The sequence below is a fragment of the Glossina fuscipes genome, unplaced genomic scaffold, assembly GCF_014805625.2.
Source record: "Glossina fuscipes isolate IAEA_lab_2018 unplaced genomic scaffold, Yale_Gfus_2 1, whole genome shotgun sequence".
NCBI classification, from domain to species: domain Eukaryota; kingdom Metazoa; phylum Arthropoda; class Insecta; order Diptera; family Glossinidae; genus Glossina; species Glossina fuscipes.
The window spans coordinates 20254715-20282047 of NW_023998415.1; the positions used below are offsets into that span (position 1 = coordinate 20254715).

A 27333-nucleotide genomic window follows, 5' to 3' on the forward strand; every position below is an offset into this window, starting at 1 on the left:
TGAAATTGAAAGTGTTTGAATTGAATTGAGTTTTATAAGTGGTTCTGTTCAGTAAAATGCCACAAACACACACACACACACACACACACACACACACAAAATTACATGTGTTTCGTTGCACATACACCTGTAAAATGTTAAAATGTTCATAATTTTTCTTCTTTTTTATTTTTTTTGTTCTCCGCATCGCGTATATTACTTTTATGCTCTCTATCGACGTTTTCTTGATGCGCTAGTTTGCCTGTGTAGTTGAGTGTGGAATATTTATACACACCTTTCCGTGTGGCCGTGCGTGGATTTTATGGCATTTGAAAAATACTTTGGAAATGTGCTGGAAAAATTCTATGGAAATTATGGCAATTTTAGCGGTTTAAGCCTAAGGGCAGAAACTCTTAGCTTATCTAGTAGCTGCTATGCTTTCCTGGAAATATTTACAGTTGTTTATTGGAAGAATTTTTGTTAGAAGAACTAACTGACTGTGAAATGAAATAGGCGAACATTGCAAACTTGATAAAAAAGATTGAAGCGTTTTGTTTTTTTTTTTTGTGTGTTCTTTGGAAAGCAATTTAAATTTGTTTACCTTTGTTTATGTTTTCTTTTTCTTTTTTTTTTTTTTTTTTGGGGCAAAATATATTAAACGTATTGAAAATGTACTCCTTAAAATAGGAATCAATAAAGTAATTTTTAGAGAGAGAAATTCGGCCGTGTTAAGGATAATCGGTCCTCGAAGGTATTCAAGCTGGGCATTTCAAAAGATATTGTCCTTAATTAGTTTTGCCTTAGCCTAACGCTTTCATGGGCAGTAACAGTTTCATTGAGGTGCAAAAAATGACTGTCAATTTATGTTAAGATTAGTTGTAACATTAAAAATCTGACTACATACATTTGCTAAGTGGAGTTAGAAGATCGTATTTTAATCGACAAATGCCACGAATGCTATAGCATTCACGACAATAAAGTCTAAATTTTTCAGCTGGGATGACTTGAATGCTATAGCATTCATATAAGAGAGAACATGAGTAAAAGGGACAATGAGAGAATCTTTTCTCTCTCTCTCTCTCTCTCTCTCGCTCGCTTCAAGCCGCTTCAAGTAAATTTACAAATACACAGAGAATTTATATATATAAATTAATATGGAAAAACCTAAAGAATCAGTTAAACAAGCGACGTAATTAAAAAAAGTCCAGAGTGATGTAGGAATGAAATTGAATGAATAATTGCCGTTACAATATGAATGACATTGACACCCGCGAACGTGTTACGGTAGAATTCATGCACTCTTGCGTAAACCCAATTACCCAATAGGTGCGGACAGAAGGCTGTATACGATAATTCTTATCTCTAAGTGCTACGTGAAGTTTCCTCATCAAGAGTTTTGTTTCAAGCTTCCCTTCATCATTGAGTTAATTTGATCGATAGTCGTTGACTTAAGGTGTCAGACCGAAGCTGAATAGATTTGTTCGTGTTTGAAATGTAATCGTTTCTCGTTGCGAATTTATTCATAAATTCAAGTTTAATTAAAAAAATTTTAAGTTAGAATAAATTATTCCTCGACAATAACAATGATAATAATAATAATAATAATAATAATAATAATAAATTTACATTAATTTCCCATTAAGAGCCTTACTAATAATTTAATTTTTTCTCTATTTTCTTTTTCGCTGTCTTTTCGTTTTTTATTCTTCAGTTTTATTAGTAAACGGCGAAGTGATTCACTTGATTAAATCAGTAACCAAATGAGTACGTGTTAAGAATGGTTGATTAACAATCAACGGCTAGCGTAACAGCTATGAAAACAGGCTATTAAAAGAGTCTTTATTTTATTAGTTTTAAATTTCGTCACACCAACAACAACAATCGCTCTATGTGCGCGTAATAATTTTGTTATTCCATTTGCAACACTTATAGGCAGCGCTTAATGGCCCCTCACAAGCATTTTCAATCAGTGTAAAATTTCGACTCGATTCAAATTTACTTATTTGTCCATTTTTTTTTTTTTATAAATGACTGGTTTGTTGTTGATGGAATACTTACATCTGTGGAATTTGAATTTTTTCTTTTTATATTTTTAATAAATGGGGCGTTGATTTCGTCTTTCCCTATTCTCAAGGTCGGAAAAATTTATATAAAATAACCTATACGTTGTTTATCGAATTGAAGAATCGATGCAAAAGGCCCGAAAATTATTCAAAAGCAAAATTAATCTCAAAAAATAACGAAAAATTTCTACATACTGTGTTTACACCTGGAATGCCAAGTGCAATTTTCAAAGTTGAACGTGTCTCGAAATACTTAATTGGTTTATTGCTAAAGTTATGTCTAGTCTTAGTAGACGAAATAAAAGTCTTTAAGAAATAATAAAAAAAAAAAAAAAAAACTTTTAATAAAAACCGTGAAAATATTTACTTTGTATGGAATAACAAGTTAATCGCCTAAAATAAAACAAAATAAAAAAGTTTCTTAAAAGACATGAACCAAATTTCATTGACCCTCTATCGCAGCGACCAGAAGTGCTTCGTCGTATGGTAGAAAAACCGAAAATGTTACACTGAACTCAAGGAAGAGAAAGAGAAAAATCAATATTACATAAATATTACAATTTCTTGGGTATTAAACGAACAAGCAAAACAACACAACAAAAAAACTTTTGTTTAGTTGAAAAAAAAGTCTTCGACTAAGAAGTAATACTTAACTAGAATCGTCGAATGGCGAGAAGGAGACCAAAAAACCAAAACGCACACAAGCACACAAGCGTTCACAAACACGGCACAGGCACGGTATTGGTATTAATAATAGCCGTTATTGGGGTAAAACAATAACAATAAAATATCCTAAGTTATGTTTAGACATTTAGTTTAGTTCCAAGTTTATTACGTGCCAAATCTAGCTGGAGTATTATCATAATAGTCTTGGTGTCGTTGTTGCTTTTTTTTTTTTGGCGAAGCTGTTAAAAACACTATAAAATAGTGGCACATAAAATATAGAGCTGCATTCATTATGTAAGAAAGAAGAAGAAGAAGAAGAAGAAGAAGAAAAAAAAAAAAAAAGAATGACAAACGTACAGACAGCCTTAGCGGCCCCCAAACCCACTTATTTATTTTTCATATTTCAGACGGGGCGAAGCAGAAAAAGTGTTTTGTTATGTTTAAACGCGTGCGAATTGCCAAGAACATGTGCCAATCTCTGTTACATTGGTACTGATATACGGTCGTTAGAATTGTGCCGTCGCACACATTAGATTCTTAATAAACCAGCAATACAAGCACTTACGTATATTATGTTAAATTTTCTAACAAATATTGAGCCTAACAATAGACATAACCTTAGTTGGTCAGTTAGTCAGTGCTAAGCACCGATTTTTATAAAAATAAAACGAGAAAATGAAATGCTTTTGGATGAGTTACAATATCTGATAGGCTCAATACTTTTTTAATTGATCTTATACGTACAGCCAAGCAGTAAGTATAATATAGGTCTTTGCTGCAATATATAAATGTTTGTCATAAATGTTTTATGCTCCGATACATTCTTCTCTCACTCCTGTTGGGTTTTTTCTTACTTTAGATTTATTTTGGTTTTTTTTCTTTTTTTTTTCTTTTTCACATTTTTGTATTATTTTGTAATGTTTTCCCAAGATTTTTCGTCCAAGTGTAGCTATGAATTACTTGCTCACTTACTTGAGGAATTTTCCCTTTCACGTTTTCTTAGTGATTTCTACACATCACGTCTTTATGTTCTTGTTACTCTCTAAGATAGATTTCGTTTTTCTTTTTTTCTGCTCAAAGAAGACGTGACAAAAATTTCAGACCACACTCGCACTAAGTACAGCTTAGAATGTGTCATCAGCAGTAAAGTTTTTTTGACAAATTGTTTGAAAAAGTTTGTAGCAACAAAACGATGAAGACGACTCTAATATGTCTCTTGTTCGTTTTTGACTTTGCTTTACGCTTAAAATTTAAATAAATAATAATAAAATAAATTATATAAAATATCTTCTATAATTAAATTTTTATTTTAATGAACTAAACAGTGGAAAATAAATGTTTCCCCAAAGTTACTATTATTTGACTTTATTTGAGGCGTTCGAAGTAAAATCGAGTTTCATCTTCTTTTATATAATTAATTTTTTAATCTTTCTTTTATATAATTAACTTTTTGCTATTTAAACAATTACAATCTAACTTATCGCCTTAGAATGTCGGATTCCACTCTCGAAGTCCTGTTATTTCTTATCTGTATCGAGGTATGGTTAACAAAAAGATAGCCTTGAATAATATTTAAATATTGTCCATCCAACATTGTATGGGCGTCACTGGATAGAAGAAAGTGCCCGTCAGGACACTAGGTTATATACAAGTGTATAATAAAGTAATGGGAGATTGGAATTTCTTTTTATACACCCATCAATTAAGTGCAAAATATATAAGCATTGTTTACATTTATTGGACTTCAACTAGGCGGTTCTATGTGCACTTGATTTGTCAACTTCTGTACAAAAATCGAAAGAAGATTTACACGATTTATTCAGAATCACTTTCTGAACCAACTCAAGCTTGTCTATTCGTCCGTTTATTTAATGTCTCTTCATTTGCTTTTGTGTTCAATCTACAGATTACAATTTCTAAAATATTTTGAAAAAATTTTGTATACGTATCCGATTTAGCTCGAGAGTTTACTAATCCTGCGGAAAAGCAATTCGATCGGATATACTAATTTCTGGAATCTCCTCGATCCATAAAACCTTTCGCATGACAAAAAGCTCTAATTTATATTATTTATGAATGAAACCTCATTGGCTGCAGATATTTTGAATCCCATCCAAAGACTCTCTTGAAAGGAAGCCTTTATATGGAAATCTTAGTTTTTAATGCATTATGACACAAATAGGTAAGAAATAAAATGATCTTTGATAAGAAAATTCATTTTGATAAATTTAAATCACGTGAGTTCTTCTCGCCCAAAAACTCCTATAAAAAATATGCCTTTGGATACAGTGGACATCATTAATATATTTCATCATGAAACTATATAAAGAATTAGACGAAGACGTTAAATCGTTATTTGTCAAAATAGTGACGCAACAAATACTCAAAATAACAAAAATATTCCGTAACACAAATGTAACGGACCGGAATTTATTATTTAGTAGGAGACACGATTTTTTATTGTATAACTTTTATTAATTAATTTCAGGTCTGGCCACATCGTGCAAGCATACCAATCTTCTTTACATTCTAAATAAATCTTAACGGGGTTACCTTCATTCTTAAAACTATTATTAATTCCCATAAAGGGATTTGGAAGAGGGAAAAATCTTCAATGTATGGAATCATTTTTGAAAACATGAAGAGAAAATGTGCAAAAAAATTTCGGAAGATATTTCATCGTCAGCAGATTTAACAAAATCGATTCGAAAGATTTTCTTTTTCAGGATTGCTCGCTCATAAAATATGTTTAAAAAATAACTGCAGTTACATAAACAAAGTAATTTTTCTTTTAAGTAATATTCAATTAACTGAACGGTAGTGTAAAATGATGACTTTGCTTATACAACAGAGTTCAGCTAATTCAAAATTTTCATTTGCTTAGATGAATTGAGTTAAACGAAGACCTCTGACCCGACATAAAGTCAATATAAGCCAATCGTACATAAAATGTATCTGATATATTCGGTCTTTGCCGAATTAAAGTTGTTTTCAGCTGTCGATTAATGTCAAAATTCATGATATCTCGCATTTACATATCCTTATCAGAATCCATGAAATGAGGTTCTTTGCCCCCAATGGTTGAACCTTCCAAGATCGGAAAATTCTACATACAAAATTTATAAATGCCGTGTATTTACACTTGTGGCATTTACACTCACTTCGCAAATCTGTGCTCTCGACTGGTCGTACCCGCACAAAAGATCTCTTGCGATTAAACCAAAATTGCGAATGCAAACGCAACTGACGACATATCTTGGCAACATACAAGGAGTCTTGTATAGAGAGTGTATATATTGTATGAAGCATGCAAGAAAGTTTTGGTGTTTTTTAAATGATTCTGAATCTGACAAATTTTCATTTATTGTAATAAATTTATTTCTATTATGAAACCAGGATGAACGTTCAGGGGCTGTGTAGATGCACTGGTTACTTTAGTAATTGTGCGCATATTTCTACGCATACGATTCCTACTCTCAAGTTTTTTCACTTTTAACTTTTTCGCTTTCAATTAGCCCTGACAAATTTCAATAATAAAAGTGACTTGGGCGGATATTTACAAACATACCTGTGGTATGAGTATGCAACAAACTGTTCTTGTCGTTTCTAAGACCCGATCGCTGATCGGCTAATTCTAATCCTAACTCGAATCAGCCATTGTTGCATTTTTATTTGTGTACTCGTCCGTTCGTCTGTCCACCCGTCTGTCTGCCTCCCTGCGACCCTGTTATGTCGCATTTTCTGGCGACAAAGGTTTTCTTGTTTTCTTATGATTCCATTTCCATGGAATTTCGCGTTGAACGTTTATTCTATCGATATTTCCCCTTGGGTTCTTAACAGAAATACTCTACGGGTACCGATCTCTGGAGGCCTCCGACATTTGGGTGCGGCGCTTTGCGTAGGTAGCTACGATTAAGTATAACAGAAGGATATAGAAGAGGCACAATATGTCTGACTATGAAGTTATTGAGCCAGTGGTGTTTGATCCAAAAAGTGCAAAGATTCGGTTTGAGCACAAAGCCAATATGTTAGGGATGACCATCCATAGCCAGATCAATGGCTGTGACGCTAACTGGGACTTGCGCAGTGATGAATTCACAATACCATGTAGCGTTAAGCTTTACGCAGGCAGGTGTACGCATTAACGTGTATAGATATATTTGCCATTTTATCGTCTATTGCTCAAAAACTGAGGTAAAAAACTAAGCTGTACACCCAACTAAGTGCAGCAGAGTGAACTCGACCAATTTGCAATAAGCCCATTACTTGCATAACTATGGCATATATTGGTTTATATTATTTTCCTCTAAAGTTATCTGAAAGTCCAGTGAGAGAATGGACCCGATCGCCGAAGAAAATCAATAAATCCTTTTTTTGTTGTTGGGTTCTCTTCTATTGGCGATAATAGGGAACGAACATTTGCTATAAGGTATACGTAACGAATTTTCATACTTGTTAACCGATTAATATTTTTTGCCGAAAAATTTTGATTCTTTCGCTTCTGGTCTTTCGCTTTGTTTGCTTTTATTTACTTAAATTTTCTTTCCGATACCAATTACCTTGACTGAGTGAATTGAAATGCAAGAAGTGTAACATCTTTAGTACATACCTGTAAGAAAAAAGAAGAGAAAGCATAAAAGTTAAAGTGAAACTTGTGTTTACTTCTATTATTCATTAGATTTTTATTAAAATTTTTTTTATTTAAGGAATTTCTGTTTTTTACGTCTACCCGATCGTGACTAAAAGGGAAATTCAAAAAAACTCTTCTTTTCCTATATTTCAACTTTTGGAAGGCTTCGGGTAAGAATAATAATTTTTACTTTAAACGAGATATACGATGTGCACGTCAACTGTTTTCGGAGTTAACTTTTTAATTAAAGCTTTAATAATATATACTTTATTAATAAAAAAAAAAAAAATGAAAAAAAAAACGCTATTATATTAATAGAAACTAATGAATGAATAAATTAATTAGTTCGGTAATAAAGAAAAAATTAAAACAAAATCATAAAAACATTATTGTGTTTATTATATGACCAATAAAAAAAAAAAACAAAAAAAAAGGGGAAAAAAGGCTGCAAGTGTTTGTGTGTATATGGGTGCGTTTAAGGCAATCTGTCACACTTCGATATCCAGCATTATTATTGATATATTCGTCGTCCAAGGATAGCCGTAGTCTATAACTAACTGTGAAATCATCCGGCCTTCTTTTCCTTTAGTCTGTGAACGATTTTAATATTTGATAACATTTTAGTTGTCAGTGAGCTGACCTTTAATGATATTCACCAATAAGCGGGATGAAGTAACGCATGCATTATGTCTGCTAAAAGTTGCATTAAAAATGGTAGTTCACTATAGTTGATGGAAGTCTACACTCAAAACAAACTCAAGGTATCCCATAAAATATATAGGTATATAGGTATATTAAGTTCGTGCGAATGTATGGAACATCCAGAGGGACTTGAGTTATACCGATCATTTCAGAATCGTTTGTCGAGCTTACCACCGTCCGTCTTACCGCCTATCAGTTTTGTGTTTTTGTGTTCAACTTACAAGTTGAAATTTTACTCATATTTTGATAAAAAGTGGTTCATCTGCATATTTTGAGCAAAGGACGAACGCTAGTAAAGACGGTTCCGATGGCCTCACTTTTTTGCCCACTTTCCGTAAAACACCTTATATAAATAACTGTATTAAGCGGAGGGGTTAGGCTATTTAATGGCGGGCCGTGTTTTTATTGCTTTTGGTTTTAAATTTAAAAGGTTTTAGTCAAATTTCTTTAATGATATGAGTAAACGCAACAGTAAATGTTTCTTCTTAAATTAACAACAAAATATTCTTAAATTAAAGCGGAATAGACGCTATGGATCCACAGTAATTCGACTCTAGATATTTAGCAGTCTAAACGATTGGATAGCTAGAGATAGTAGACCTTTTCACTGTGTGCCCTATCAACTTGTGATGGTGCAATTTACGAATGGATTGCAGGGATTTCGAGGTAACCTTTGCAGTTATGGTTTAATAATCTTGGCTTAATAAACACGTAAATGTATCTGTGCAAGTGAATAAATAAACCTTTGACTTGACCCCTACAATTTAGTATTCCTGAGAATTTGCCTTTTGTATGCGTACCTCACACAATACTCTTACGTTTTTAATAGGGTAGGCTAGTGTGCCGAGCGTTGCGAGAGGCAGAAGAAAGTGGAGCTCAGCTAGCGATTAAGATCTCGAAGAATATGATTTGTATGCTGTAATCAAAATTATTAGAAACTCTTTTTAAGAGAAAAAATGAAATATTTTTTATTATTTTCTTCTTCACAAACAAAAATGTTATCATTACAGGAAATACATACAAACACGTTCACACTCATCCATAGACTTACACACACATATATATATATATCTATATATACGCTATAAATGCTTGTGCATACATTCAATAAATATGGAGACACAAAGTGTAACGATAACGAGAGTAACAACAACAACAACAATAACAACAACAATAACGAAACAATAACTAGACGATAGAAGAAAAATCGAAACTAATGTTCTACTTTTTTTTCTTCATTTTTTTAGAGCATTTTTAAGCTTGCTTGTTTTTGTTTTTGTTACCGGGAAACCGCGGAAATATGGAAAAAGTATTTCTTTTAGCACACACATGCGAGTACACAACAAAAATGCGCCAAAATGATTTTCAACTTTAATGGGCGGGGGTAATAAAAATGCAGTATTTCCAGTATTTTGTTTTTATTATTGTTATTGTTGTTTTGCTTTGTGCGGCACGCGTTCATACTACATTCTTTCTTTGGTTCCTTTTTAACGGAAATATAAGAGATTTGTTACAGTTTTATTTGTTTTTTTTTTTTTTTAAAAACTAAAAAAATTTGCCAAAAAAATAAAAAAACTGAATCGAAATGAAAATTTTAATGGCTCTTTATATATAGAGGATATGGTGTATATATGCGGTTTATGGAAAACGAGGTCATCAATTTTTTTACCGTTTTGTTTTTTTTTTTTTCTTGTTTTTGCAAGAGGGTGAGAGAAGTGCGCCAACGTAAAATCAAGGCGAAATTCGATTTAGAATTATTCTGCTGCATTGGCAGCAAGCAGAGGGCGCAAGCTTCTTTCAATCATAATTTAGGCTTTTAGGCAATTTAGAAATTCCATATTCCTTATTTGCTTTCGACCGCTTTGATATCGAGAAGAAATAACAAGAACACAGGATGTAAACACTTGGGTTTACTCTTTTCTGATACGCGAGGCGCCTTTAAATGCTTTTCTTATTTGTACGTTTTTTTTTTATTTTTCATTTATTTATTACAGATTAGCTAGAAATTCTTGAAATCCCTGAGCTCAGCTTATCTTACAGGAAATTCATATTAATTCAGTTCTTGTTTTTTTTTTTTTTTTTTTTTTGTTTTTTATTACATTTAAACAATTATTTAAGTGAGCGAACAGGGCAGACCGTTAAATAGAAAAGAAAGAAGAAAAAAAAAAAAGAAAGAAAACGCAGAAGTCTACGGTTTTCATCTTGGAACAAAAGCAACGAATGCTTAGAAAAATCACGATAAATAAGTGGAACGAAAAGTGTATGCGTTGAAGTACTACAGCGTAAAATAAAACAAATAAAGAAACCCCCGCTATGATAAAACCAATAAGGCTTTGTACAATCAAGCGAGAATTTTAACAAGAGATGACATACAAAAAATCGAACGTATATCAAGAAATGTGTATTGTGTACGCCAAAGAAACCCCGGTTGGATATATCGAGGTTCTATCCATAATACTTTAGCAAAGATGCACAACTATTGTAACGAAAATCGCAGAACGATTGCCAACGCTAGGCACCTTAGTTGAATGTGTGTAATCAGGGAATTTTGGGCATATGATTGACATTTGTAGTCATCAAGCAGCGGTCAGAGCGATTTCAAATCTTAATCTAGGCGACATCACCGGCAGTTCACTAACTACACTAAAGAGCATTTTCGACGGTTATTGACCAGGTACTGCCAGTCAGATGTCCAAAAAGTCCAATCGAATAAAATGATTAACAATAAAAATCTGTTGTTTTGTTAGGACAGTTGATTCTATTTGGAAGCGTAAAATTATCATCCGCTAGATATCTGGTGGCGTTATAGTTGGTGGGAGACGAGCGCACACTCAACGCACCGGGCGTGGTAAGCCACCGATTGTTAGACGGAGAGATGTATATGCACGTAAAAGCGAAGCCAATCTAAGACTCACACTACGGCCCTTTTCACGCGATTTTGTCCAAACAGATACCACTGAACCCTCGCTATGGGCCGACAATAAAGTCGCGGCTTCTTTACAACTACTGAACTCATCCGGAATGCCGAACTCATTTGAATGTGATGGTGGTGATGCTTGATTCAATTGTGTCGTGCAATGAAATGGACTCAGGCCGCATTCTGCTTCCTGAGAAAGAGATCGGCCAATGTTCACTTTTGCTTTATACAACTACTTTCCCTTAAAGAACGTAATATGTGCCCAATTAGCTTGGTTTTTCAGTTCATAATAGGAAAGAAATAAATTAATGCCTTGCCTCCATAGATTAGTGTGAATCTCGAAAGAGCAGCAATCGCAGGATACAATGTCTTCAGCGAGCATGCTAGAAGAACATGTTTAGACTAAGAGAACTGAGAAACAGTTCAGACAAACTCGGACTATCTCTCAAACCGCTTTCTTATCATCCTATTTTTACGATAAGATAAGGCAAGCTACGATATAGAGCTTCTTTAGATAGGCTTGAAAGTGTCTCTTACTATCTGTAGGATAGTTGCTTGTTCTCCTGTTTCACATTTAAGCACTACCAGATATATATATTACAACTGCAATCGTCCCCTTTTGGCTTAAGTGAGTTTCGACGCAAGGCGGAGCACATCGTTAAGTTAACCTAATCAAATTAATCGAAATTGACGTTACTGCACCATATTAAGTAAAATCCTTTGTTCCTCTTCTTTAAATGCAAAACTTTAAAGGACCGCTAATGAGAACTAATGCGATGACTAGACCTGAATAGATACCAATCAAAATTGGGCAATTCCTAAACAAGAAGGAAATTACAGTATAGTTAACCATCTTCTTACCATTCTCTTTCAAAATTAGGGACATTTCATTACTTAGACTTTAAACAATTGGCGCCAACAGCTTGCCAGTTAATACGATGCTATAGTAACTAGGCGAGTAAGAAAATCCTCGCGTGCTTTACGCGTCTAATGTAATTCAAATAAAGATAGCAAAGTATGTAAAAAAAAAAAGAAGAAAAAAAGAAAAAAACAGGAATACATGAAAAATTTCGCACTTTTTCCTTATGGTTGAAAGTTTGAAAAAGACCGTGACCAAGCCTTACGTTTAGTTTCACAAAAGAGCCTATGTTCGTCGGGTATACTTTTTTTTGTTTTGGTTTGAAGTCATATTGTTGGAGGCATTAAATTACACTAACACCTATTTTTTTATTTTTTTATTTTTTTTTTTCATTTTTAATTCTCCGCCAAAACTGTACTAACAATAGTGATAATGTTCCCTTCAAAAAAAATTTTTAGGGAAAGAAGATTCCAAAAAACGAAGAAAAAAATTTATTTTCATTTTTGGTGTATAACAGATATTTTGTTAACATATCATGTGACTTTCAATGTCTGACATGGACACAATAGTTTTATTATATTCATCGTTTACGAAATAAACGTGAAAAAAGAGAATAAAAAAAGAAAAGAAAAAAAGAAAAAAACAATTGGGTGTCTGAAATACGTGCATGCCACCCTTATCGCTAATGAAAGAGTAGACATAAAATATCCTTTTGTTTAAAAGTATTAGACGACTCTAACAAGAACTGGTGTACATTTACCTCTTTCACAAGCATACATACATACGTGTATATATAATTCTATATATATGTTTATCTATATGGACATGGATATGTATAGAGTTGAGTGTATACATAAAGTAAATTGTATTATAACATTAAGGGCATTTGGAAATCAACACACAAACATACATAAACCTGTGCGCGCTTTTTACTGCTATTCTCTTGTCTTTTATTTATTTATTTATTTATTTATTTTTTTTTTATTTTGTTATATCTTTAATTCATTCAACGTTATGCTAAATATATGATGATATTGATGATAATGATGATGCTAATGGAGATGACAGTGATGGTGCTGGTGGCTAAATGCTACAAGAACAAAAAACCAAAAAAAAAAAAAATAAAAATAAAAAAAAATTTCAAACTGTGTGGAAACAAAAAGCCAACAGGTTTATACAGATACTGGTATTCACTCATTCTTTTCATACCTACCATATCTATCTATCTATGCATAAGTATATGGACGTGCATATGTACCACATGCATGCATACACCTACGTTATTTAGTTAACTGATACTTTCATTCATTTTTAAATATATTCCCTTTGCAGTCAGGTTTAATTTTTATTGCGTTTTTCTTTTTGCTTTTTTTCTTTTGATGTCTCTCAACGTTTCTATTCTCTTTGCGTACAAAAAGTTCTTGTTTTATGTATTCATATATTTATATAATATATATATATATATAGATACCTATACAGGTATCCTGGCCTTAACATGGTTAATTCGTACCATCCTGTATCGAAACCGTGTTGTAGGAAACTTTTTTATTTTCTTATTTAAACAAAGATAACATATGAAGCAACATAATTTAAGCTCAGAAAAGTGAAAATCAATTGAAAAAAAAATACTTTTTCGATTTTACGAAATAGCGTTGTATCGAGACCGTGCTATAAAAATCGCAAATTTGTACGCTGTTACATTGAAATCGTGCTTTACAAGCACCGTGTTAAGCGGTGGGTGCCTGTATTTACTTTACTTTATTTTTAAAGTTTCATTATTTTTTATTATCTTATCTCGCAGTCATTTTGAAACGTTTGGTGATGTCGTTGTATTGTGTTCTCAACAAATTTTTCGTCCTTTTGGTTTTGTTGCTCAAATCATTGTAGCTAATGATTTTATTTGATTTAAAATACGTGTACGGCATCCTTTTCTTTGCTTTTGCTACGTGCGGTTTTTTTTCTTTTATTGTTTTGTTTATTTTGTTGTTAACCCTAACAAAAAAGTGGGAAAAAAAAAATGCAAACTGAATTTTTGTTGTTCGTTCAGATTTATTTGGAATAAGAATATTATACCCTACACTGTTTGCGGTACAAGGTTATGTTAAGGTTATGTTACATAGATTTACGCAACCCCCAGAAGGACTTGAGATACATCCATTTTCTATTATACCGAACGATTCGGAATCATTTGTTCAATTGATCTTAGTCTGTCTGTCTGTCTTCCTGTCGATTTGCCTTCTTCTCTGGTGGCGATAAAATTTGGTAGACTGACATGTTTTGCCCATAGTGAAAATGGTCTCGATAACAATCCGAAAGATCGCTGAATGTACAGGTAATTAAGCAAAGTATTGTAAGGTCTTTAATGGTTTTCTACTACAATCTTAGACGTCTTTGCACGCTGGTTGGTATTAAAAATGAGCTGAATTGGCTAAAGTACGCGCTCAAAATTTGTTTTTTTCTTTTTCTGAATACTTATTTTTCACACGCTTTTAGAAAAAACACTGTTTGGAGATTAGAGATTTTGCAAAGTAGCATTCGTTGGCACAATTGTAATGCACTGAGTACTTATGCTCGTGTATGGCAATTATTATTATTATTATTAATCGCGAATTACGTTGGTTAGTTTCGATATATGATATTTAAAAATGATATGTGATTATATTTCTAAAGATATTATGATTAAATCATATTGGCCGCGAATTCATAAAGCAAAGATATCTTAATGTAGCCTGAGTTGTGTTGAGTAATGAATACATCCATCGACAATCAACCGCAAAAGCCGACCGGTTTACTATATATGCACTGTACTGTACGTTGGATAACCATATAGAAAAACTAATGGAGTAATTTGCTGCCAGCAAACGATAGGCATTTCGAGCTAATACTACTCTTGTCCGAAAATATAGTTTACATTTCGTAAAGATTTTAGTTTATCATCAGTAACACTATCATGAAATTTGGCACATAACCATCAATAAAAGCCAGTCGCTTTAATACACACGCATTTCGTTCGTACATTGAAAACAAAAAAGAAGCAAATGAGGAAAAATTGTTTTGAATTTCAAGAAAAAAGGTTAAATTTAAAATAATTAATGTAACCAGCATCATTATTATGTGCGGCTAGAAGAACGAAATATATATTGAAATCATTAAACTCTACTCTCGACTTGAAACATATCAGTTTCATTTAATGAATGAATAAATTACTATAAACGGATTTGTGTTACCTTATTGGCAGCTATTTGGAATAGAAAAATTTACTTTTCGCCTTTTACATAATATATATTACGATGTTTACACACTGTCATTCCACAAGTAAATGTGTTGGTCAAAAAGTTATAAAGATATATATACATATATATATATATATATATATATATATATATATATATATATAGTAATTATATATATATATATATATATATATATATATATGTATATTGTAATTGTATGTATCTTAAAAGACATGCATCATATTGAGAGAAAAAATGTCAAATCCCAAGGAGTAAAGAGTTTAATAAAATCTTTTAATCTTCTTTTCTTTTTAAATGAAAGAAAATAAAAAATATATAAAAGATAAAAACAGAAGACAAGTTTGCGGGGTTAAGAGCTTGTTATAATTTCCATAATCTCTTCTATTTTTTTTGCAATTTTACAAAGTCTCAGTTTTTTGTGTTTCTTTTTTTTTTTTTTTTTTGCTTCTTTGTCGGCAGCAGGCGGTCGTCGCTGGAAAGTGTAGATTGGGATGGGAGGGGAAAACATTTGATGATGATTTCAACAAAAGTGTCAATAGTATCAAAGAGGAGAAGAATTGCAGCAAATGTTTACAGCTTTAGTTAAAGACTTATGAAAGCGAACAAAATAATATGTATGTAAAAATTTGTTTTCTTTTCTTCCGTTTTTTTTCTTTTTTTTTTCTCTTTTCCTCTTTCTTTACATATTACTTCCTGACAGCTGTCAAAAATGTACTAACACCAGTCACTGACAATATGCGAATAGAGGAAATGTATAAGAAAATCGTAAACGAATCCCTGAAAGGATAGCGGAGAAGGCGGGCATGCAGTACCTAACGCACAAGAAATAAATACGAAAGCGAGAAGTGAGACCGAGACACAGAAGCGAATATAGAGAAATATATCAAGAAAGGCAAAAAAAAAAGAAAAATTGAGAAATTGTGAAATATCAGCATAAAATGTTATTATGCAAATTGTTAAGAAATTCTTGGGAAACAGCTACGCATGGAAGCCAAAAAATTCAAAAACAAAAATACAAAACTAAAAAGAAATCAAAAAATTGACAGACGCTCTTAGAAGAAGTGGTAGAAAATAATGAAAAGGAAGAAACGTGCAGCATACAACACTGTGTTGAATCAGAGTTCCACTCCGCAACGGAACTTGTCACCAACGCGGCCGACATGTACTTGTTCGCAAATATTATTTTACAAAATTTCGCTTCGATATCTACTAGCGTTTGCAACGTGCAGTTCAGCAAAACCGATTAGCTCTTTCTAGAATTCGAATCGCTGCAATCTAGTTAACAGCTGATTGTAGATATTAAAAACAAACGCTTGATACGTAATGGCTAGAACATGATAGCGTATAAATATCCTTCAATCCCAATGTACGTGAAGCAAAATCGAATCGTCTAGTGGCTAGGACCTCGAGCAAATGCTCTAAGAAGTCAGGTTGGATTCCTGCAACAATTGACGAGAAGAGCTTACACTTTGTTAATTATACAGAAGGGGTAATAGTGCACATAAACCTTATAGGACGTCGATCCTGGCCTTAAAGCTCATTTAGCCTCAAACATGAACTTTTCCGAGGAAAACTTTCTTTTTGTCTTCCTTCTTCACTTCTCATCGCGAGTAGTCGCGCTTTGATAGAAATTCGTTCAATCAATTTTTTTTCTTGAAAGTTTTTCGCTGGTCCTGAAACGAGGAGATTTTTTTATATATATTCAGGCTTAGACAGATAATTTAAAAATGTTTTGTGACCGATATTAAATTCTTTCGCAATGTCACGGTCACGCTAGTATATTGATCTGACGATTTTTTCCCAAGATTTGATTGATACATTCAGTGCAAGTTAGTTGCTTCTTTGAGATCGAAATTTCTAGAATAAAAGCGAGCAAACTGCTACACTTATGTTTATATTCGCAAACGACATGATAAAATAAACGTACTTCGGTCCTTATATGGCCGGTACGAAAAGTAACGAAGAAGCAAAGGAGAAAAACTGAAAATAATAAGAAATATTCAATCACATAATGAAAAGACGGAAATTTAAATGTCAGCAAAATTCGCACATAAAGTAAGAAAAAAAAAAAAAGAGAAAGAACCAAGGCAGACGCAGAAAGAAAGGGAAAATAACCGAGAATGTAAATGATAGAGAAAATAAAAACTGAGTTTTTTTTTTTTTGCTTTTCAACTTTACCGACTAATAAACTAAAGATTTCAAGGAAATACTTGTAAAAATTATGTAGTTTTCGCATCTAACGCATCTAAAACGAATCGGCCTAGCAACAGTATGTTCGTAACGACCTGTTCATTCTCTGGTACCTAGGGCGAGTCCTTTATTAGGGATGACAGCAACAAAGTAAAGGAAGAAAGAAAAAAAAAAAAAAAAAACACAAAACACAAAACACAAAAATAAATGTACACTTGTAACTGTAGACTATAGACCTGAAACTGCACTTTGTTGCATTCACAGATATACCCTTGCGCGCACACAACACGTATTCATGCATGTATTGAGGATTAAATGCCTCATTTATTGAACAGCTGATATGTTGTCATTTAATGTTACTGCCGTTGCTCCTCGCTCCGTGTGTGGGTGCGTCTGTCTGAAACAATCCTTTGACAGTTTACACTATGTTTATTTTTTGTATAGCTATGTATATATATAGCTAAATATATATATATGTATATATAAAGGAAATTGGATTTTCGTTAGACTTTGTTTCTGTTTTTGTTTCCATCGCTGTTGCTGTGGCGCTTCGTTCGAAAACGTTTTCTATTAAATGCTTCATTTGTTGTATTAAGTATTTATTTAGGGTTTTCGTTTTTCGTTCTTTCACTTGCATTGTTCCTACGTTGAGAAGAAAGTCCAGGGAAAGGGGCGAAAAAAGTAATCTCAAGTACTTAAGAGTTTAAATGCTTGAGAGACATACAATTAAAAAAAAAAAAAAAAAAAATATATATATGAAGTTAGAAAGTTATACTCAGTTTAGGGGGAATGTCTAAACACATACTGTCCAGGATTATTATCATGCTTTGAATTCGAATTCAACAAATTAATGCGTCTTTTGTATTAAAAGGCAATGCGACGTATGAGGTATGAGTTACATGTAAAAAACAAATCGAGTAAGAGAGCAAGAAAGTTATGGTCACGTTGCAAGAGAATTTTCAACACTCATCACCTAACATTATCATCGCGTCTTATAATTTATTAATAATCGGAATTAAGGACATTCTTCGCCATCAATGTTTTGGCTGTTTTACTTGCCAGCTCAGTTCATCCAATCACATAGATTTCTTGCTTTGTATTATCTGTTTGTTGTTTAACGTTTTAACGCTTAACCGCTGACCTATTATGATCTAACAAAACTTGCATAGATAACTTTGAAATGATCAGCTTGGCAGGAAAGTTCGGTCGTGTGTTAAATACAACATATGAATTTAAAGATGTTCGATGTGTTCCTTAGCAGACGAACGGTGGCTGCCGAGCTCCTTAGCAATTGCAAAGGACTTCGATCCGAGTTACTTTCCAATTTGGGCTGCGAAATATCATTATCGCCTATCTTCTTTGACAATGAAATATCCGGGACGAATTTTGGTAAACGATGTTCGAGACAGCTTCGAACATTTACAACTGTACTTTCCAACCTGACGCGTAAGTGTTCGTAAGCAAGGAACTCATGCCAAATGCAAAGTCTTGCATGCAATGTAACCGCTGCCGTTCTATTCACTCTGCACTTTGCAACTAACTAATCAAAGACAGTGAAAGCAGTTCTCTTATATGCGGCGAAAGGTAGGCTAAGCCAATTGACGCATTGTAGCTGCTTGCCTTGATCTGTCAAGTATATTTATCTACAGAACTCTCTAGCTAACCTAAAATTTATTCATACTCATACAGGCATCCTTCGTAGAACACGGTACTTATCAATAAGGTTTCGTTAGAACGCGGAGCAAAATGTGCAAATATTATGCTCGGGTTATTCTACAATACGATTTCAAAAACCCGAAAATCGATTGTGCTGGATTTTGTTCAATTGCTTTCTCATTTGATTTATTTACTTATTTCTTTTGATGCTTAATAAGAGGAGTTTCAAGCAGCTTTGGGAAAAAGAAATAGGTTAGGCGCGATTTTTGTTTCGTTTATTATATCGATCGATTGAGCGACACTTGGCGAATCATTTTCTAAATCGGTTTGAGCTTGTTTGTCCGTCTTGTTTTCTTGTGTGTGCATTTTTGAGATATTTTAATAAAATTAGATAGATTAGATTGACTTATTTCGGTCCAAGTATGAACGCTGTCGAAAATTGTTCGTATCGGAGAACTTATTCGTCCATTCGACTCATTTTGAAAAGTAGTTACACGAAGACTTGGCCGGTAATCCAGGGTGTTTTATGATGGGTCGTGGCCCACTTTAGTGCTTTTATTTGTCTGATACTGAAATGTAGATATATCTAAATATAATCGATCTAAGTTTGCCTTCTGTCGGTCTGGCTGTACGTGTTATTTTTTTATGTTCAAGCCGCAGGTCGAAACTTTCGAGATGTTTCGATGAAATTGGATGCACCGATATGCTTTAGCCTAAGAACTAATGGTAGTGAAAATGGTTCGATTCGGATCATTTTTTCGATCACTTCCCACATAACGCTTCACATTGAAAAGCCATTCTATGAATGTATGTAGACTGATATAGGGCATTGTCACACTATACTTTTTCTACTTGTTTTTTGAATATATTTTTTATTTGTGCATTTCGTCATAACTAACGTTCAATTTCATATATATATATATATATATATATATATTTCATATATATATATATATATATACTGTTTGATAAAAACTTGACGTAAAATTACTTCCCCATTTGCATGTATGTTTGCAATGTTGCATTTAGGCAGATTAGGATTTCAATTCACATTCATTTGATTTGCATTATCCTAGAGTCTCGTGTGGCACGGGTTTGATATAGTACGATATAAAGAAATAAACGAAAAAGTTGTTTGTAGCACACTTTCGATACACCGCGGTACGAATTGACCGTGTTATACGAGGGATGCCTGTATAAAAATCTTTCATTTATCTAAATACTTATAATTAGATTTCATCACTTTCACTATCGCTATCGTAGCGTCCATAAATTGTAGATATGGTTAAGTGTTCTCATTTTTTTTTTTTTTTTTTTTTTGCACACACATCGCGAATCGCACAATCTCAATTTAATGATCGATTAACATGAACACGTACTTCTTGGTATACAGACAGATATGGATATTTGGTAAGTGCGAGCAAGGAGTGGTAAGAGTTGCTGCATTAACGATCGCCATGACCGCGAGAGGATTTCGTGGCTTCATAATCAAATATTTAATATTGCATTTTACACTTGACCCATTTAAATTATATGTTTCATTAGACAGACGTACGAATTTGGCCAGTTTTGGGTGCACATGTAATGAAATATATTTTAATTTATATATGTTTGTAAACAAGTAAAATGTATTTAATACTCTACTCAAAAGTTTATTACGCTTAATAACCCATAGAAGCATTCATTGCCGCCACTACTTCATTACTTCTCCTCTAGTGGCATTCAGAGCAAAAATTACCAGCACTGCACTTAATTGGTAATCAAGTGTAAAAATCTCATTTATAAATATGTATAAATATAACTTTTGGCATAATAATTAACTATGGAGAAAAATAAATCCCATCTAAATTAAACCACAATGCCAACAACAGTAACAATAACTTTGCAAACAAAAAAAAAAAAAAAGAAAAACAAAAATAAAAAAAATAAACATTCACTTAAAGCTTTTTCCAAGTTTTAATGCAAAACAAGGAACGAACCCTGCAGTAACTTATGCAGACTGAAAGATTTGCTATTTTCATCATGATTACAAAAACGCTTAAGGCTAAACGTATTTATATATTATATGTATATACATATACGTGTGTATGTGTGTTTGTAGTTTTTGCATGTGCGCTGGTTTGTTTGTGCGCAACACGAACATAACAACATCAACAGCATTAATAACAAGCCAAAACAAATTGATGGTTAGGCGTTCATGTGTACGTTTGTATATATATATATATATATATATATATATATATATATATATATTATGTATGAGCATGAGAATGAATTAACCGAAGCGTTAATTAAAACGCTTGCTGAAGTTAATTTTTTTGTGTATTTATGATTTGAATTCGTTAATACGTTGGAGATAAATTGCTGAAGACAGTAAGAAAGAGAAGGGGCGAGATTAATAGCGAGAAACAGAGAACGATTGTGAGAGATGTGAAAGAGAGGGGGAGAAAAATTTGTCCAACTTAAAGGACAATGAGATAAAATTTTCGAGAAGATTTTCAAAGAAATTTAGTTAAGTTATTTTTGGCCGATTTACTCTCTTTTTTTTTTTTTTATCTTTTGTCTTGCTAAGGACCAACGCATTCCTCGTAACACGTATTTAAGACGTATTTAATAATTTTTTTTTTAATATGAGTATTTATTACGACTAGGATGCCCTTTCTTCGCTTCACTGCTGTCTGTCTCTGCACATCCATCCGACCTTTTATGCTTTACATTAAAAAAGAGTCTATTGTTGTGAAAATATTTTTTTCCAAATATTTTTATTATTATTGCATAAGGGTTGTTTGACTTTTTGTTATTGCTATTGTTTTCTTTGCCATTGAAATAAATAAAAAGGGAAAACTCTTTTTTTCTTTTGTCACATTTGCAAATGAAATAAATCGGATTAATGATGGCTGAGCAAATGAATAGAGAAAATTTATTTTTGAAGGTTATTATGTTGTAAAATTAAGGTTAAAAACACACACGCACACCAATATGATTGGCATTGTGGCAGTTTGGAACGCTGTAGATGGGTTAGTAGTAAACGTTCTCCGGCCACCCAAAGCGACGCTTAGAACGGGCTGGGGACGAGAAGTAGGGATAATGGAAATCAATAAGAAAATCCACGTAAAGCCCCCCCAAAAAAGAAGCAAATATATATATATATATATTAGCAACCAATCTCTGCGAACTAATACCTCTGGCTGGTCCCGCGGAAGACAGTGGTCAAGGAAGTGTGTATCTGGAGGGGGGAGTGTATGTAGGCGCCGTGGATGGTGAGTTGGGCGTGCTGCTGGTACGAGGCAGTTTTGAAGATTTCTACCTCCGGCTTGCATAAAACGCACACGCACACGAACACACACACACGCAGACACACACACATACACACACACATATACACACAAGCAAATGAATAACAAGAGAAAAATAAGTCCCAATCTGTATTCGATTTGGTATAAAAGTTTCGGTTATCAACTAGAATTACACCTGAACGTGATTATGTCTTCATGTCTAAATTAAATTTCACGGGATAATGAAGATGTTAAAGCAAAATTCACAATACATTTCTCCTCCCTTATGAACAAATTCACTAAGAGATTTGACACATTTCGGAAGCTTATTTGCGAAGGAGAAAAATATTTCATCCTGGATTTGGATTGAAAATAACGCCTCTAATCATCAAAATGTTAGGCCATTTATGAATCTATGATCATGTGAACACAACCCATGGTTATTAGTTATAAGAAGCGACTAAGAAATGCATATCTCATGCGATCTGCATCTATAACAAGTCCTGACGGACCGACGACTAAACTCCGGCTTTTAGCACTTAAAAGCCTCAATCTGAAGCAAACAAGTAAACTGGTGTCGAGCCCGGTTAGAGTTCAATAAAATCGATAGCCGTAGAATTTATTCCTCTCAATAAACTCGTGTAAATTGACTCAAGGTCTCCTATATATCTTTCTTGGAGGGACAAACCGATCATGTTCCTGTTTGTCGATCCAAGATTGGCATTAAACACAACATATAAAGCAATTACGAGAGTTATGTTCGCCTGAAATCGAATATCTTATATCTTATCTATTAAAATAATTAATTTTATTATATTCGCAAACTATTTTGCTAAAGGTGAGCGGATCATTTGATGGTTCGAGACAATTTCTACACTGGTCTATTAATCGGCTTTAAACAGCAGACCATTATTTGTTTTTAAATTTAATTTGTAATTTTTTGCCCATCGACAACGCGCCCACTATCAGCTTATGCCGATTTTAAATTTTCACTTGAAGCGATTAGTTAAGCATACTTAAGCTTAATTTTTCCGAATTTGAACTTTCCAGTAATAAATAACAAAACAAAACCATGATGACGGACAGAGTGACAGATATTTCTTTACTTTTTTTAGCACGTCTCAAGATGATATATACATTGGAGGAAGTGTGATGATGATGTTTTTGGTTATTAAGAAGAAGACTAATCGAGAATAATTTCTTCGCATGGTGTGATCCAAAGTTTTCAAGAATTCAAGCCTAACTTTGCAGATCACTTAAAAGTTACTAAACATAATTATTTTACTCAACTGTTAAAGGTTAACGAAAATATTAAAAATGCTACATTATTATACGCGTAATATAATATAATAGAATAAAATATTACGTTATTGTTGCTCTCTTTATTCAGTTAGGTAAATGAGTTGAGCTAGTTTTGCGTATAATTTCGGAACTTTTACGACTGAATATCGCTAAAAAAGTGAAGTTGCGGTGATTTTTTTATCATTTCATTGAAGATATCATAATATGTGTTAAGAAGCAGCGTAAGATTATCTGATTGCATTCGTTTAGTTAGCTCACTCAATTAAGCCGAGTTGAACTGTTTTGCTCCTGCTTAGAGTACATGAAATTGTTCTCTTTTTCATATATGAATATAGTTCAACTCACTTCACATTGAACCGAATCTATTGCAATTATATTCAGCTTAGTAGAGTTCAAAATCGGGACTAAGTGCTGCAGGGCAATCGACTTTGATGCAATACATCTTGACTTAAATACAAATTTAGATTAGTTTCATGCATATTCAGTCGATTCAATTAATTTTAATTCATATCATTGCGTTGGACGTTAAATGAAGAAACACCTCTCTCTCTCATTTATATTACGCATGGAGATTAAGATTTAAAAAAGTATTAATAAATAATAATAAATATGAATATTTTATATATTAAATTAAAAAACTTTGAATTTTTTTTTTTTTGCTCTATGCTTTTGTTTAATAATTACGAATCTGAAGATTTTGTCGTGTAGGACTGAAGCAGAGGGAAAAACAAAGTTAAAGCTTTTCTATAGAAAACAAAAGAAAGAGCAAAATTAAATCATAATTCCCACAAAGTATAAATGTATGTATGTATATAAATGTATTGACATTTTGCACATTTTATTACTTCCGTTTCCTTTGATCGTTTTTCTGTTCTACATTTTTTCCGCTTATATGCATCATTATATTAAATCCCTTTCTACGGCGAAAAGGGAAAAATCGAAAAAAAAAGTTGCAAATAGAACAAAAGCAAAGCAAAAAACAAAACAAAACAACAAAAAAAAAAAAAATGCAAATGAAAACAATTTCAAATAACTGCAGCTTATAAATTGCAAACACTATAAAACCACATAAAATAAATTTCAAACCCTACAATATGAAAAAAAAAAAAATAAATAAATAAATAAAAAAATAAAAAAAAAAATAGAAAAAGACATAAAAAGGCAAACAAACAAGCAAACAGCAATAATATAATCTTCACATACGCATAAGCAAAAGTGAAAAACCGAAAGACTAAAATCCATAAATTATTCTCAAACACCAGCCAGGAGCAATAAAAAAGAAAAAAACATGTAAATTCCGGGGCACTTATAAAAATCCCTATCGAATACACATCCTCCGTACCTTCATGACCATAGATACACACCAGTGTACATACATACGCGCACACAAATGCTTGGCTATTTATACTAATATAAATGTAGGAAATTTTAACACCCTACCGTAAGGAAAAATTTCAAAAACCATTCCAAGAAGAACAAGAAGTAGCAGCAGCAGCAATAACAACAATAAGAACAGCAATAACAGCTACAAGAAGAGCAAATTGGCAAAAATCAACTCATAAATTTAAAACGCTTTCAAATGCAAAAATTTCAGTTTTTATTACAATAATAAGGTAAATAATTTCTTTGGGAAGTGTTGGAGCAGAAGTGTTGAAATATCTATGTGAATATTAACGTAGACATGTGTGCGCCTTTAATTGTACGCACAATGAAATTTTACCTCTTGGCCATTAATAGCTCATACACAGTGATTTTTATGTGTTTATATATCTTTATATATATATGTATATATGTATGTGTATGTACATTTATATGTATGTACGAGTTTGCAGTTAGCAGAAATGCAATAAAAGAAAATTTTAATGCCAAACAATCTCTAAAAACAACATTTAAGTAAAAAAAACCAGAAAATTATTTCATCACACTGGCAAGGTCACACACACACACACACACACACACACACACACACACACACATACACACATACACGCATATGGGCGCACTTTTATCCCCATCCTTCTTCACATGCTAGCTTACACGCATAGACACAGGCACACACACACACACACACACACACACACACACACACACACACACACTATCCCTATACACTATATATATATATACACACATACACACACACTGTACTATCATATTTATATTGGCTTAGAGATTGAATTTTTCCGGTACTCATGCTGCACAAACAGTTTACACAACTGGTTATGAATGACTGTTTGTGTTTTATTTTGTTTACATTAACATTAGTGGGATTTTAACTGAAAACAACAAACGCATACACGTAAAGGCGCAAGCATCCATAAACACAGCACATCAATGTTACATATCTGGTATCTTGTGTAAGTTTACCGTGCAAGAATTTATAGGCTCTTCATCAACCACTCATTCATTGATAATGTTATGCGATCTCGTGCATGCACAAGTATACATCACATGCTTGATTATAAACATATTAAATCAAGTTTTTCAATAAAAAAACCAAAATATAAAAAAAAAAAACAAAGATATTAACAAAAAAATTCGAATTTACGATTATGTCTTGTTTTTTTTTTTTTTTTTTTTTTGTATAGTAATGTAGATCTCTGTGCAGTACATACATAGAAGCGTTTGTAAATAAAAGTGGAAATATTAAACCCATTTAAATATTTTTATAAATTCGTTTTATATTAGTTGACCTTGACTTAGTAGAGATCAATCACATTTAACGAGATTTTCGTACAATACCACGAGTTTGCTGCGTTTTGGAACTTTACACCGTTACAAAGAATACCACATGCACACCATATCCGGTCATCGGTAACTTCGCGCTACACTCATTATCACAAGAATAGAGAGAGAAATAATCAAATTTCACCTTTTCTAAGAAAGTGTTCATATGTGTTCTTTTTTTTGTTGTTTTCTGCCTCCTTTTTTGAATATAATCAATCACTTAGGGGATGCCGCCTATTTGTGTAACATGGCGACACGAGAAAAGGAAGTAAGGAAAGAGAAAGGGATAGAAGGGTGGTGACCACAGACTTGCGGGTGTATGCCCAATCGATAAGTGTTATGCTACGACTAACGTAAAGTCTAATGCACTTGAGTTTTGACTCCGCAAACAAGGACGTTGTTCTGTTCATATCCTTGTTGATACAGGCCGTTCACTGTTTGTAGCGAAAATTGAAAGGATTTAGAAAATGTTTCGTGAATATCCTAAAACAATTAATTAATTAGTTTTTGAGATTACATACGATCTCAATATTGAAGCCTTGTCGTATCGTCGTATGCCGGTCGCAGTCAATTAAACTTTTGATTGAATTCAATGGACATTTGTATTGATTATCTAATTCGGCTAAGAGAAATATATTTTCGATAAAAATCTTAAAAGCGTTAATGCTGACAACTATTTTCACTTACGATATTCCCCTATTTCTATATATATATATATATTTCTGTATATATAGAAAAAGCAATTTATTTCACCGATCAGGATAAGTACTATTGTTAAAATGCCAAACGAATTTGTATAAGACAGTCTGGCAGCGTGTATGATCGATGAACAAGGGGAAAAAACAGCTATCAAGATTACCAGTGCCAGTGTTTCACAACATTTAATTTATCCATAGTTTTTATATATATTTTATTTTTATTTTTGTTAACTTAACTCTCTACGCATTTGATGTTCATACACCATATTTTTGAAATGTTAGTTATTAGCTTCTAAATCAAATAATAGTGAACTGATCTCCAAGTTAAGAGTCAGTGGATTGCAATAAATCGACGCTGATTAATATAAACAAGCGAGATTAATGCCAATTGCAATTTAAACTTAGTCGTAGGTAT

General features: G+C 32.8%; 2 protein-coding genes across 4 annotated transcripts in view; both read right to left on the bottom strand.

The window, feature by feature from the left end:
- The window catches only part of LOC119645090 (teneurin-m), a 261680-nt gene that overhangs the window by 228879 nt on the left and 5468 nt on the right, over positions 1-27333 (bottom strand). The window lies entirely within an intron of this gene.
- The window catches only part of LOC119645097 (uncharacterized protein DDB_G0283357), a 678949-nt gene continuing 653236 nt past the window's right edge, over positions 1621-27333 (bottom strand). The window contains exon 5 of the mRNA XM_038045002.1: positions 1621-7317. Within this exon, the coding sequence (XP_037900930.1) occupies positions 7307-7317 (11 nt within the window). The 3' untranslated portion in view covers positions 1621-7306. The remainder of the gene's footprint in view (positions 7318-27333) is intronic.